This window comes from Arvicanthis niloticus, chromosome 6 (assembly GCF_011762505.2).
Source record: "Arvicanthis niloticus isolate mArvNil1 chromosome 6, mArvNil1.pat.X, whole genome shotgun sequence".
Lineage (NCBI taxonomy): Eukaryota > Metazoa > Chordata > Mammalia > Rodentia > Muridae > Arvicanthis > Arvicanthis niloticus.
This window is the reverse complement of record NC_047663.1, coordinates 47,174,340-47,188,157: the sequence shown is the minus strand read 5'-3', so window position 1 is coordinate 47,188,157 and position 13,818 is coordinate 47,174,340. Positions and strand designations below refer to the sequence as shown.

The 13,818-nt window shown below is 46.9% G+C and overlaps 1 protein-coding gene across 3 annotated transcripts in view; it reads right to left on the bottom strand.

Moving 5' to 3' along the window:
* Positions 1 to 13,556, bottom strand: part of Rap1gap2 (RAP1 GTPase activating protein 2) — a 219,898-nt gene extending 206,342 nt beyond the window's left edge. For 2 of the 3 annotated variants that reach the window (XM_076936325.1, XM_076936326.1), the window contains exons 1-2: positions 13,320 to 13,492; positions 853 to 969 (exon numbers count right to left, since the gene is read on the bottom strand). In XM_076936325.1, coding sequence (XP_076792440.1) covers positions 853 to 969; positions 13,320 to 13,477 — 275 coding nt within the window. In that variant the 5' untranslated portion in view covers positions 13,478 to 13,492. Of the gene's footprint in view, positions 1 to 852; positions 970 to 13,319 lie in introns of all 3 variants that reach the window. The other variant, XM_034506215.2, reaches the window with a different exon arrangement.
* Between the last annotated feature and the right edge of the window lie 262 nt (positions 13,557 to 13,818).

Here is a 13,818-nt window from a genome sequence, read left to right as displayed (position 1 = left end):
GCGCGCGTGCGTGTGTGCAGTTGCCTAAGGAGAGTAGAGCTATTGCATCCTCCTGGAACTGGAGTTACAGGCAGTGTGAGATACCTGAAGAGGTAGCAGGGACCCACACTCAGGTTCTCTGAAAGAATAGTACTCACTCTTAATCACTGAATTATTTCTTTGGCCCCTTGACTTTTTATTTTGAGATATGGTCTCACTGAGCTGTACTTGCAATGCAGCCATGTGCATGGAAAAAATCACAAGACAACCCTCAGGAGTCAGTTATCTCCTCCCACCCAGGGAGGTGTTCAGGGATCAAATTCCGGTCATCATCCTAGTATAACAAGTACTTTCACCCACTGATCCATCCTGCCAACCCCATCCTCCCTTTTAAAGAACCAGTTGATCTCTAAGTCCGAGAAATCTCCACTGGCATCACATTCTGAAGGATCCGTGATATCCTGAAAGGAGGGGAAATAAATACAGACCCATTTTACAGAGGAGAAAACAGAGGCAGTGAATCACTTCCACTCACTCTGTGCATCATTCCAGCTGATAAACTCTTTCCAGTACCCCAGGAGACCTTGTCATTGTGGAGGGCCAAATTTCCCACTGTGGATTTATAAACCAGTGTGGGCTAGCTGTCGAGGCACTACCAGGAAACATGAACCCATATGAAGAACGAGGAAAGGGCTGGGCATGGTAGCACATGCCTTTAATTCCAGAACTCAGGAAACAGAGGCAAGCAGATCTCTGTATGTTAAGGCCAGCCTAATCCACATAGCAACTCACGGGCCAGTCAGGTCTACAGAGTGAGACTGTGTCTAAGAAAGGAAATGAGTGGATGGAGAGGGGACGAGAAGTTTCCTTTACCTGGAAGGGGACTCGAGGTCAGCTCGGCTGAGGATTCTGTGCTGCTGAGGACTGTAGAGCCACTGGAAGGCTGTCAGCGTTCTCTCTTCTATTCGGAACCGCCCTTCCTGTATGTACCTGTGGGGGAAAAAAATCAGCAAGTTAAAAAAATCAGTTAGGAGCAGACAGGTGACACCTATACTCACACAGTCCTGCTCATCTGTCAGAAAAGCCCCATCTGTACAGGTCACAGTAAATGGCTCCACTAAGGAAGGAGTAACCAGGAGCAAGTCTCAACTCAATTAGTAGGTTCCTGTCACTGGAAGTACGTAACCAGATATCAAACATCAGGCAAAGGTCTATACTGTAATCACACAGGGCTGAGGGTGTGTGCGCGCATGTGCATATGGCGTGTGCATGTGTGTATGTGTGTGCGTGTGCGCAGGCCTGTGCACACATCTGTGCATGTGTGTGCATTGACACACACACACACATGTAGAGACCAATGGTGTATGTCATCTATCACTCTCCATATTATATTTGAACAGGGTATCTTACTGGACCTGGAGCTCTCCAATTGGCTAGACTGGCTGACCAAAGAGCCCACCACCACCACCACTGGTCCTAGGGATCCACCTGTTCCCACGTCCTCCAGCTCTGAGGTTACAGGTGCACTGGGGATCCAAACTCCGTAAGTGCTCCTGCAGCAAGCACTCTACCCACTGAGCCCTCTCCCACCCTAACACTGGACTTTCTGCTCTCACCCAGGACGAACCGCCCGGAGCGTGACCCAGGCAGTGTCAAAGCCAGACTGCCACATCCTTCCAGGACTCTCCCAACTGGCCCCTGGAAAGATGGGAGAAGCCGGGCTCCGCAAAGTGAACACAGAGGGAGGCAGTCTTTCTCCTACTCTGGCCAACCCTTCCTTGTAGAACCATGCATCCATTCATTAATGCAACATATATTGAATACTACCTTTCTAATGTTGCACCCTTTGCTACAGTTCCTCATGTTGTAGAGACCCCAAGCCATAAAATTACTTAGTTAATACTTCAAAACTGTAATTTTGCTACTGTTATGAATCCTGATGTAAATGTCTGATACACAGATTGTCTTAGGCGACCCCCTGTGAAAGGCTTATTACACACACACACACACACACAAGGAGTTGCAACCCACAGGTTAAGAAACAATGCTTTACCAAAAAGCCAGGATCAAAAGTAAGTGTTTTAGTTAGAAGAGATGACAGAGGTTCTGGTTAGTCAACAGAATGATGGACTGGGTATTAGGACTATCTTGTACCTCACTGGTACAATTAGGAATAAGTATGCTCTAATTGTATTTTGAGAGAAAAGTTCTACTTTAACAGGAAGAGTGATATGTAGGAGGAGCTAAGTGGGAAGGAGTACTGAGAGCAAGAGATGGATCAAGGAGAGAAGATGAAGAAGAGGAGAAGCTAGGTGGTGAGAGAGAGAAAGAGAGAGGGGGCATGGAGGCAGATGTTCACATGTCTCCACCAGTCAAAGATAGTTTTTATATCTAGGTTGGGTATTGGGTTACGCTTCTGATTGAGCATTACCAAACTTATAAATCCTTTGATTAACATTTTAAAAAATCGTATAAAAGCAAAAAGGAAAGGGGGGGCATGGGACAGGGGTGTTCTAGGGAGGGGAAATGTGGAAAGGGGATGGCATCTTAAATGTAAATAAAATATAAAAGAAAAAAAAGAAAAAAAAGAAGAAAAAGAAACAATGCTTTAGAGGATGAAAAAACAAGCAAAGTCCCTTTCCCTCCAGGGCTTTCAGACCTGTGAATAAGTATTCAGAAATAAATGTCATGATCCAAACATAGTACTGCACTCCTGTAATCCCAATACTTGGGAGGCAGTGGCAGGAGGGTCACCACAAGTACATATTGAGTTCCAGAACAGCCAAGGCTATATAGTATGATTCTGTCTCAAAATGGCAAAAAAAAAAAAAAAAAAAAAAAAAAAAAAATTAAGCAAATGATCAATCAATCATTACTACAGCATTCTCCTGTACTGCCATGAGAGAGCCAGTTGTCACCAGCCCTCTGAAACAATCTGATACCTGTTTAATTCTAAATGCATTTCCCCATTAACTAGAGGGTTACTCCTCTGGAGACGTCATCTACAGGTAAGTGCGGACCAGGATAGTTGTACAATGTTAATACAGCAAAAGACTGGTGCTGGGGAGATGGCTCAGAAGCTAAGGGCATCTGTTGCTCTTTCTCAGGATCCCCAGCACCCTACAGCAGCTAACAGCAACCACTTAACTCCAGTCACAGAGCCATCTTCTGGCCTCTGCAAGTACTGCATGCACATGATACACAGACATCCGTGCGGGCAAAACATGCACACACACAAAATAAAAATAAATAAATCTTTTTTAAAGAACACCAAAAGACTGAGGACTGAATCCACTCACTCACTGCCGGTAAGGACTAGTTAAATAAATTATGGTGTGTCTGTACAGTAAAGCCATGTGAAGCTGTAAAAATTTTTAAAAGCTTCAAATGAGGGTGCTCGTGTATCATGCCAGCTCCAAGATTCATTGCTAGGAGAGACGGAGGGGGTGGGAATCACATGCAGAGCATTAGGGGTAATTGATGTTAAAAGAGAATTGCTTATCTTAAATACACAAACTCTGAAGACATAGAATGTAATAAAAGTTATTTCCTGGATGGGTGTGGACTAGGGTGGGTGAGGCCATGGGAAAGTGATCCCACATCAATAACAACTCAGAAGGGAGAGCTATTTCCTATCCTAAAAAAGTGTGTGTGTGTGTGTGTGTGTGTGTGTGTGTGTGTGTGTGTGTTTACAACTGGGCAAAGTGCTATGGGGCGAATACTGTGAAACTGCTATGCTATTACTCAGACCATCTGCTCAGGGCAGGAATTTTCTAGGGATACCCTGGGGGTGCAGGTGGAGCCAAGCGCCAAGGTTCACAGAGAACCGCCCTATTCCGCTCAGGGCACATGTGGCCTCAGTGATATGTATCCACTTCTCACAATCCTGCAGTGCAAAATCATGGCACTATGTCTGGCAAAGGTCTCTTCCTGGTTGGCAAATGGCCTCTTTCTCATTGTACTATCACATGGCAGAGAGAAAATCCCATCCCCAATCTTCTCTCTCTACAACAGTGTCTCAGGCCATCAAGATGGCTCGCTAGGTAAAGGAGCTTGCTGCACAAACCTGAGACCTGAGTTCGATCCCTGGAACCCATGTAAACTCAGTAGGAGAGACTAACTCTGAAAAGTTGTCCTTGGACCTACAACATGTATGTTATGGCAGGTGAAGGTGTGTACAAGCATCCACATGTGCATGTGCTGGACTGTGCTCAAGCTCGTGCACACACGCACACACACTCTCTCTCACACACACACCTACAAATACATTTTTTTAGGTTAAGAGAAAGTTGGGCATGGTGTTGCATACTTTTAATCCCAGCATCAAAGATCAGAAGGCACAGAGCAAGTAGATCTCTGGTTCAAGGCCAGTCTGGTCCAGAGTAGGTCCCAAGACAGCCAGAACTACACAAAGAAACCTTGTCTCCAAAACCAAAACCAACAACAACGACAACAAAGACAGGATCTCATATATCACAGGCTGGCCTCAAACTCACTAAGTATCTGAAGAAGACCTTAAACTTCTGATCCTCTTACCTCCACTTCCCAAATGCTAGAATTATAGGTATGAGCCACGATGGCTCATCTATGATTTTATGATCTGTGGTTTTACGGGGTGTTGGGGATTAGACCAGGGCTTCGTGCATGTGAAGCAAGCACTGTACCAACTGAGCTACATCCCCAGCTTCATGCCTCTCCTTATAAGGACATTAAACACATTCACAAGGGCTCCAGTTAGTGCTCTCCCACAGCACTCATCTACCTGCTATCGCCATCACTCTGGGCAGTTGGGATTTTAACCTATGAATCTGGGGGGACACAGACACATAGTCTGTGGCAAGAACTCGCAAGGAGAGAGGACAGAGTGGTGTGTAAGAGCCTCAGCAGAGGGATCTGCTGGGACACGGGACAACACTAGAAACAGAAAGAATGAGGCACCTTTGAGGCCCTGAAAGAAGCCAGGGACCTTTATCACCTAGGACATCTTTAATATAAGAGCTCTTCTGACCATGATGTCCTAGAGGCCATCTATCCGGTCTAATGGCCAGGTCATAGATGAGGGTGTAGAGTCCACACAGGCACAAGACCACTCCCCAGCTGTCCTAGATCCCACTATCTATAGGCCTCGGGCTGAGAGGGGTCACTCAGCAGCCATCCTCCACTCTACCCCTCTGCTCACACATCACTTCCCCTTCCTTGTACCCATCCTCTAGACGCATGGCTGGGAGGGACTGCCCTCCACTCAGGAAAGCAGCTTTGAGGCACCTCAGTCTGGGTTCCAGCTGTGAGTGAGGGGTTTTCCCTGTGAGCTCCAGACTTCTCATGCTTACAGTGAGTGCACCAGTCATGTGGACTTTCAGGGATCACTGTGAGATTGTGGGGTGCATTGGGGGGGTATTTAAATTTTAGCTGTTTGTTTGGGTTTTTAAGATTTATTTATTTAGTTATGAATACACTGTAGCTGTCTTCAGACAGACCAGAAGAAGGCATCTAATCTCATTACAGATGGTTGTGAGCTACCATGTAGTTGCTGGGATTTGAACTCAGGACCTCTGGAAGAGCAATTGGTGCTCTTAACCACTGAGCCATCTCACCAGCCCGGACTGTTTGTTTTTCCAGATAGGGTTTCTTTCTGTAGCCTTGGCTGTCTTAGAACTAGCTCTATAGACCAGGATGGACTCGAACTCACAGAAATCCTCCTGCCTCTGTCTCCTGAGTGCTGGGACTAAAGGTATGTACCATCACCACCAGGTTTTTTTTGTTTTTGTTTGTTTTTGTTTTTTGAGACAAAGTCTCATATAACCCAAGCTGACCTCCAGATGACTAAGTGGCCCAGGCAGGCACTGAAGTTTTTATTCTCTGTCTTCTTCCTTAAAAAGCGCTGGGATTTCAGGCCGGGTCCACTACCTTATCCCTCTTGCTTTTATGCCAGCCTTCCTTTTGCTGTATGCTGCATTCATACACACAGAACCTGGGGCCTTGATTCCTTTGTTTGATTCATTTGATTTCTCAAACATACCCCGTCTCTCCTCACTGGGAGCGCCTCTAGCTGAACTACCTCCCTCCGTGTTTGCCTCTGAATCTGTGCCCAGTCTCCCAGCCAGCGTCCAAGTCAGAACTAAGATTCTGGGAGGTGTCACCTAACCTGGTTCACAGCATCAGGCTGAGCCTGCCCACGATTGAATTATTTACAACTCGCCTCTCAGTCTTCCCACTGGAGAGTGATCCAACTCTAGGATCCTGTGACACATCTCCCCACCCCCCACCACCCCCCACGGCCTCTGATATTCAAGCCAGCTTGCTGTAACAAATCACAGCAACAAAGGTAGTTGGCTCATCACTGCCTTGGGAATGCTCTGTCACAGACGATCTTCATTAATGGATTCAATTTACTAACTTAGGAAATGAGTTTGCCAAACTGGATCTCATGGAATATAAGAAAGAAAATTATGAAAAACCAAAAAAAAAAAAAAAAAAAGAAAGAAAGAAAGAAAGAAAGAAAGAAAGAAAAAATGAATCCTGACCACTCTGCTGCATATCTGAAATTCCACTGAACAGTCCTTGCAAGGAAATTAGCTACTGCCCAGGGTTTTGTTTTGTTGTGGGTTTGGTTTGGTTTGGTTTGGTTTGGTTTGGTGTGTGTGTGTGTGTGTGTGTGTGTGTGTGTCTGTCTGTCTGTCTGTCTGTCTGTGTCTATCTGTCTGTCAGTTTGTCTGTGTCTGTGTCTCTCTGCCCCCTCTCTCTCTCTGTTTATCTCTGTCTCTCTGTCTCTCTCTCACACTTTCTCCCTCTCTTTCACACACATACACAGAGAAAGAGAGAAAGAGAGAGAGAGAGGGAGAGAGAGAAGAGATTAAAATCAGACTCTGTGCATGGTATGTATGGTCTGCCACAGAGCTATAGTCTTAGCCTAAAGGCTAACTTTTCAATCCACTGTCAGACATTAAGACGTGAGCAATGGGGTGCTGGGAAAATGTGCAGCAGTTAAGAGTGCTTGCTGCTCTTGTAGAGGTCCCTACTTTAGGTCCCAGCACCCACACTGGATGGCTTACAACCACCTATAACTCCAGTTCTAGGAACCTAACATCTTCTGGCCTTTATGAGCAGAGACACACCGAGATACATACACACATAAATACAGATAGGTAGGTAGGTAGGTAGGTAGGTAGGTAGGTAGGTAGGTAGGTGGATAGATAGATAGATACGTTTTTAAAAAATTAAATGACTCTGTATTGGTAAAGGTATTAGACTTTAATCCAGCATTCTAGAGCTCTAGAGATAGAGGCATCTCTATCTCTGTGAGTTCAAGACCAGCCTGGTCTACAGAGCTAGTTCAGGACAGCAAGGCTACACAGAGAAACGCTGTCTTGAAAAACAATAGATAGATAGGTTAATAAAATTAAGCAATGGGCGAGTAAGAGGACAGTAAGTGAGTAAGGCTCTTGCTGCCAAGCCTGATAACCCCAGTGCCCACATGGTGGAAAGGCAGAACAGACTCCCACCAGTGGCACACATGCAGCCTCTCACAAATTATTAAATGTAATTAATTAATCAATTCAAAACCCTTTAGCAAAAACTAGTGTCTTTAGCTCTGGAAGAACTGAAGCTGAGACCTGGTGCTATGGTCTGAACATGTCTCCCTAAATTCCTATGTTGAACCCCAACCTCGGGGGCTTGATATCAGAAGGTAGAGCCTTACAGCAAGTAAGGCAGTCTAGATGGCTAAGCCCTCATGAATGGGTTAGTGGCCTTCTGAAAGAGATCCAGGAGGGCTGGCTAGCCCCATTACCACAAGAAGACATAGTAAGAGGGTTCCATCTATCAGGAAGTGGACCTCCACCAGATACTAAATCAATCAGTGCTTTGACCTTGAGCATTGGTCTGCAGAACTGTGAGAAATGTTTCCTGTGTATAAGCTTCCAACCCACAGTGTTTTATTACAGCAGCCTGAACAGACTAAGACACCTGATGTGGCTAGTGACACTTGGATAGGCATGCAGGTGATCCCTAGAAGGGGTCAGGAAGACATCATATGCTTTTAAAATAGCTGAGAAACCAAGACTTCACCACATCAAAAGTAACTGGGGAATAAAGATCACAGTCTCCCTGTGCCCACTCTTTTCTTTCCTCTCTCCCCCAGAGGCTGCCTCTGTGCCTCAATGAACTTCCCACGTGAAAAAAAAAAAAAAAAGTAACTGGGTTCAGACCACAGAACCCTTATGACAGGTCAGGTCTCTAACTCCCAGGAAAGTACTCTTTCCAGAACACACTCTACAGCTACAAAGCAAGCCTCGACCAAGAGGCTTCTAACAAAAGTAGCAGTGCCCCAGGACTCCAGCAATTGTGAGATGCACCTTGTGAAGTCAAAACTGCATGCAGTGCAGTCTCCCAGAAGCTCCTCGAAGGAGTAAGGAAATGGTGTCAGACCAGGAGACGAAAAGCCAGGAGGGCAGTCTCCGGATCGAGCCATGCCTGAAGCCATCACTCCCAGGGAAGCTCCAGAAAATAAATCTAAGTATTTTTGGTCTGGGTGTTGGTTGGTTGGTTGGTTGGTTGGTTGATTGGTTGGTTGGTTTGCCTTAGCCACTTTGGATTCACTGTTCTGTTTTGTTTTCTCTTATAAATGATATAATTAGAACTTGGGTCTGGGAGATGGGTCAGCAGGCAGATGTTCTAGCCACACAACCTAACATCCAGAGTTCAATCACTGGGACCCATGTTAAAGTCTGGTTCTCCTATGGTGAGAAGGAAGGCAAGAACAAGACGACCGCTGGCAGCTCATGGGCCAGCCATCCCAGAGAACTCAGCACAGTGTAACAAGAGAAACAAGTGAGACTTGCCCCCAACAAGGCTAAAGGCGAGGATAGACTCCCGGAGCTGACCTCTGACCTCCACATGAGCAATGTCCTTAAGGTCAATGCTCCCTAAAATGCTGCTGGTGGAAGTTAAAAAGTTCCTTGATGGGCTGGGCTGGGTAAGAGATACCTCACCACTTTAATCTCACCACTAGGGAGGCAGAGGCAGGCAGATCTCTGTGAGTTCAAGACCAGCTTGGTCTCCAAGGTGAGTTCCAGGACAGCCAGAACTACAAGAAGAAAGAGAAAAGGAAAGAAGGAAGAAAGGAAGGAGGGAAGGAAGGAAGGAAGGAGGGAAGGAAGGAAGGAAGGAAGGAAGGAAGGAAGGAAGGAAGGAAGGAAAAGGGAGAGAAAGAAGACAGGAAGAAAGGCAGACAGAAAGAAAGAAAGTAAGTAAGAAAGAAAAAAAAGAGCCCGGCAGTGGTGGCACACGCCTTTAATACCAGCACTTGGGAGGCAGAGGCAGGTGGATTTCTGAGTTCGAGGCCAGCCTGGTCTACAGAGTGTGTTCCAGGACAGCCAGGGCTACTCAGAGAAACCCTGTCTTGAAAGAAAAAAAAAAAAAAGGAAGGAAGGAAGGAGGGAGGGAGGGAAGGAAGGAAGGAAGGAGGGAAGGAAGGAAAAGGGAGAGAAAGAAGACAGGAAGGAAGGCAGAAAGAAAGAAAGAAAGAAAGAAAGAAAGAAAGAAAGAAAGAAAGAAAGAAAGAAAGAAAGAAAAAGACAGTTCCTTGTTGCCCACAACCACTGATTGCTGAGGGCTCTACAGACCATGCTTGGCTTCTGCTTGCATGATGCCCAGCAGTACACACAGAAAACATCAATCCAGTCAGTGACTCCCATTGTTCAGATTAGATATGAATTCTGGCTGAGCATCAAGCCCTACTGCTGCCCCCTGGTCCTCTGTCTCAAGCCCAGCTCTACTCTCTCCTCTTCCTAAATCTCAGCCCACAGCAACCCCAACAACAATGCTGACACAAAGCATTTGTACTTTCCAGCCAGCATGTGTCTCCTTCCACCCTATTCCTGCTGAAACATACTATCCATCATCTAGATGGCTTATGGATTCACTTGTTCATTTGTTTTAGACAGGATCTCACTTTGTAGCCCCAGATAGCCTGGAACCTGCTATGTAGACCAGGCTGGCCTTAAACTCCGGGGAATCTGCCTTCCAAGTGCTGAGATTCAATGCCAGGCCAAACCTAATGTGAAATACATGTTTGTTCGTGCGGCTATGCAGCATACTCTGGATAGCCACATACAAAGGCTGAAGATATACTTCTCACACACCATACACAAACTTTCTTTTTCTTTTTTTCTTTTTTTTTTTTTTTTGGTTTTTCGAGACAGGGTTTCTCTGTGTAACCCTGGCTGTCCTGGAACTCACTCTGTAAACCAAGTTGGCCTCAAACTCTTAGATCTGCCTGCCTCTGCCTCCTCCTGAGTGCTGGGATTAAAGCCATGTGCCACCATGCTCATCCCACACAAATTTTAATGTAAGAAAGCCACAGCCTTAAATGTAAGGTCTAGCATTATAAAACCCTTAAGAAATAAACATGAGACTTCATGACCTTGAGGCAAGCATGGTGGCATGCACCCATATCCAGGCCAGGGGACATAAAAGCAGGAAACTTTGTCTCTGGGTGAGAGAGATGGCTCATCAGTTTAGAGTACTGTCGCTCTTGCAGAGCCCAGATTCGATTCCCAGCACTGCCATGGTGACTCACAACCAAATGTAACTCTGGTTCTAGGGAATTTGTACTCTGACTCGGTCCACACATGGTGCAAATATGTAGGTAAAACATTTATACAAATAAAATTTTAAAAAATTTAAAGGAACCTTGTCTCAAAAAAGCCATGGTGGCTCACTCTTTTAATCCCAGGATTCTGGAGGCAAAGAAAGATGGATCTCTGTAAATTCATAGCCAGCCAGGTCTACACAGTGAGTTTCAGGACATCTTGGGCTACATAATGAGACCCTTTCTCAAAACACACACAGAGACACATTCATGGTTTTTATTAATGACAGTAAAAGCTGAAGAAAATTAATAAATTAGGCATCATTAAAATCTAAATCGGGGGTAGAAAGAGGTCCTAAATTCAATTCCCAGCAACCACAAGGTAACTCAAACCATCTACATTAAATAAATAAACAAATGAAATAATCTAAAGCCTTTGGGCTGGGGAGATTGGTTACGTAGGTAAAGTGCTTGCACAGCCATGTAAGGACCTGAATTCAGATCCTGAGCACCCATATAAAAAGCAAAGCTGGGGAGGCTGAGACAGGAGGACTTCTGGGACTGGCTGGATAACCAGCCTAGCCAATATGTGAGCTCCAGTTTTCATGTGCGCCTGTTTGTCTATCTGTCTGTCTGTCTGTCTATTCGTGCTTTGTACTGCAAAGGATACCGGCAAGAAAGAAAAGAAAGTAAGGCACAGTGGCACACCTTGTAGTCTCAGTTACTGAGGAGGCTGAAGCAGGAGGGTCTTTTGAGCCATTGGGGTTCAAAGACAGCCTAGACAGAGCGAAGAGGATCGGGAGTTCAAGAAGAGCCTTAGCTGTCTAGTGAGTGTAGGCCTGCCTGAGCTTCAACAGACCCTGCCCCCAGATGGGAAGCTGACTCAGAAAAGTGCTTGCCAGACCTCACTTTGACCCCCAGAACCCACATTAAAAAGCCAAGAATGTAATCCCAGTTCCAGGGAGTTTGGAGACAGGCCGGTCCTTGAGGCTTGCTGGCCCGCCAGCTTAGCATACTCAGTGTGCTACCCTGTGTCAAAAAGCAAGCTAAGGGCCTGAGAGCCTCCATTCTGGGGGAATCCAGCACCCTCTCTGGTCTCCGTGAGCCTCGGGTCTGCACATGGTACATAGACATGCATGCAGGCAAGACACCCACACACATAAAATAAAAATAAACAAATCTAAAAACTACTTTTGAAAAGTGGGGTGAGCAGTATCTGAGAAACAGAATCCAAGGTTGTCCTTGCACTCAGGAACCTCATTCTCAAATGCGCAACTGTGCGCACACACACACAAACACACACAATGAACAAACAAACAAAAAAACATGGGTAAAGGCACTTGCCACCAAGCCTAAAGACCTGAGTTCAATCACCAAGACCTGTGTGGAAGAAAGAATAGACTGTTGAAAGTTGTTCTCAGACCTCCATACTGTGCCCCAGCATACACATACACACAGACACACACACACAAAAATGTAATTTTTAAGCGTGTACTGCAAAACAGAACTCTATGCTGTCAGTAGCAACCTCACAAGTGTTGTTTGCCGTGTGTGTGTGTGTGTGTGTGTGTGTGTGTGTGTGTGTGTGTATGTGTGTGTGTGTGTGTAAAAGAGGTGTGTGCAGATACCCAAAGAGGTCAAAAGAGGGTGCCAGATCCCGTGGAGGTGGAATTACAGATGGTTTTGAGCCACCTAATGCCTGGCCAGGCTGAGGTGGTGAGACGGTCCAAAAATTAAACAAACAAAAAGAGTAAAATACTTGAGCAAGACCTAGGTCACAATTCTCATTTCAACGCATGTTTACTGTGTGGCCTTGAAGGTGTGCTACTGTCTTCCTCTGAGTCTTAGTGAATAATTGAGTCAATTTAATACCTGAGTTCTGATTACTGCAGAGACGTGGGAAGTGCTCTGAATGCTGCTGTTATTGATCATAATATTTAGGAGTCCCACCAAAGGGGTGGGGGCAGGCCCTTGGCAGCCAGCCCTGAGCATTCAGACATAAGGATACAAGGGACGTGGTTCCCAGGACCACCAGGTTCTGGTGACAGTGAAGGGGCTACAGCACCTAAGAAAACCCCCTCAGCCTGCACTCTGGTAACCTGACACTCGACTGACTGATTTCCTAGTTGAGAACTGTGGTGGGGGAAGGGGGAAGTCCCCGATCTGCACTTGAATTCCTTCCCATTCCCATACCTCCTAGGCCTACTCCTCTGAGCCCGGTCCCCAAAGGGCTCACCCCAGCGAACCTTGTGGAGGTGAGCTGGGTCATCTCTTTGAAGAGAAGGGTGGGGCCATGGCTGGTGACTTCTTTCGGGCTCAGGTTCTAGACTCCACCTCGGCCAGCAGGACTGGAGGTAAGCATGTACCCCCACGGTTCAAATGGGAAAACTGAGGTGGGGTGAAAGGCGAGAGAACCCCACCCGTGTGCCTGTAGAAGGGACTGTGACCCTTCCAACGCTTGGAGTAACCGGCAGGGTCTGACTTTCCTTTGGATCTTGAAGTCCCCCTGAGGCGATCCCGCAAGCCTGAGCCAGGTCCCGCCGCCATCCCTGAGCATCCAGACACTGGGATACTGGGGAACATCAGTTCCGGGGCCCGACTCTAAGAGCACCTAGGATGCTGCCCAGGGACGCTGAGTGGCTTTGAGCTAGCAGCTCAGCACCTCTGTTAACCCGGTCCTATGCCTCTCCGATCGGGAAAAAACTTTGGGCCGGGGTCCCCACTCCCGGACCTCGCGGAGCCCACTCACCAGCGCACCAGCTGCCAGCGGTTCTCCCCCGGCGCCCGGCGGCCCGCCATGCCTTGTCCAGCAGCTCCCTGCGCTACGGAGGCAGCCCCAGCTGCAGCAGGACCAGTGACCAGCGCGCTGGCTGCCTTGGGGACACCGCGGGACCCGGTGGCACTCATTCTCCGGGCGGCCGTGCGCCCCACCCTCAGGAGATCCGCTGGGTCACCGCGCTCCTCTGCAGCAGCGCGCCGGACCGCCCTGTCTCCTTAGCCTCTTTCCTGACCCATGGCCTCGCCCTGCTGAATATCTGGGTTTCTTTGGCGCATCGAGACAGAAGTCAGGTTCTCAGAGTCCCTTAGCCCCGCTGTGCTTTGCCCCATTAAACAATTTGCTCTACTTACCATAAACATTAGGCATTTAAAACAAAAACAAAAAAACTTCCTCAAATACCTAAAATAAAAGTGGATGTGCCCTGTGAACGATTGAAATATTATAATACAGGGGTGATTAAAACAGGACG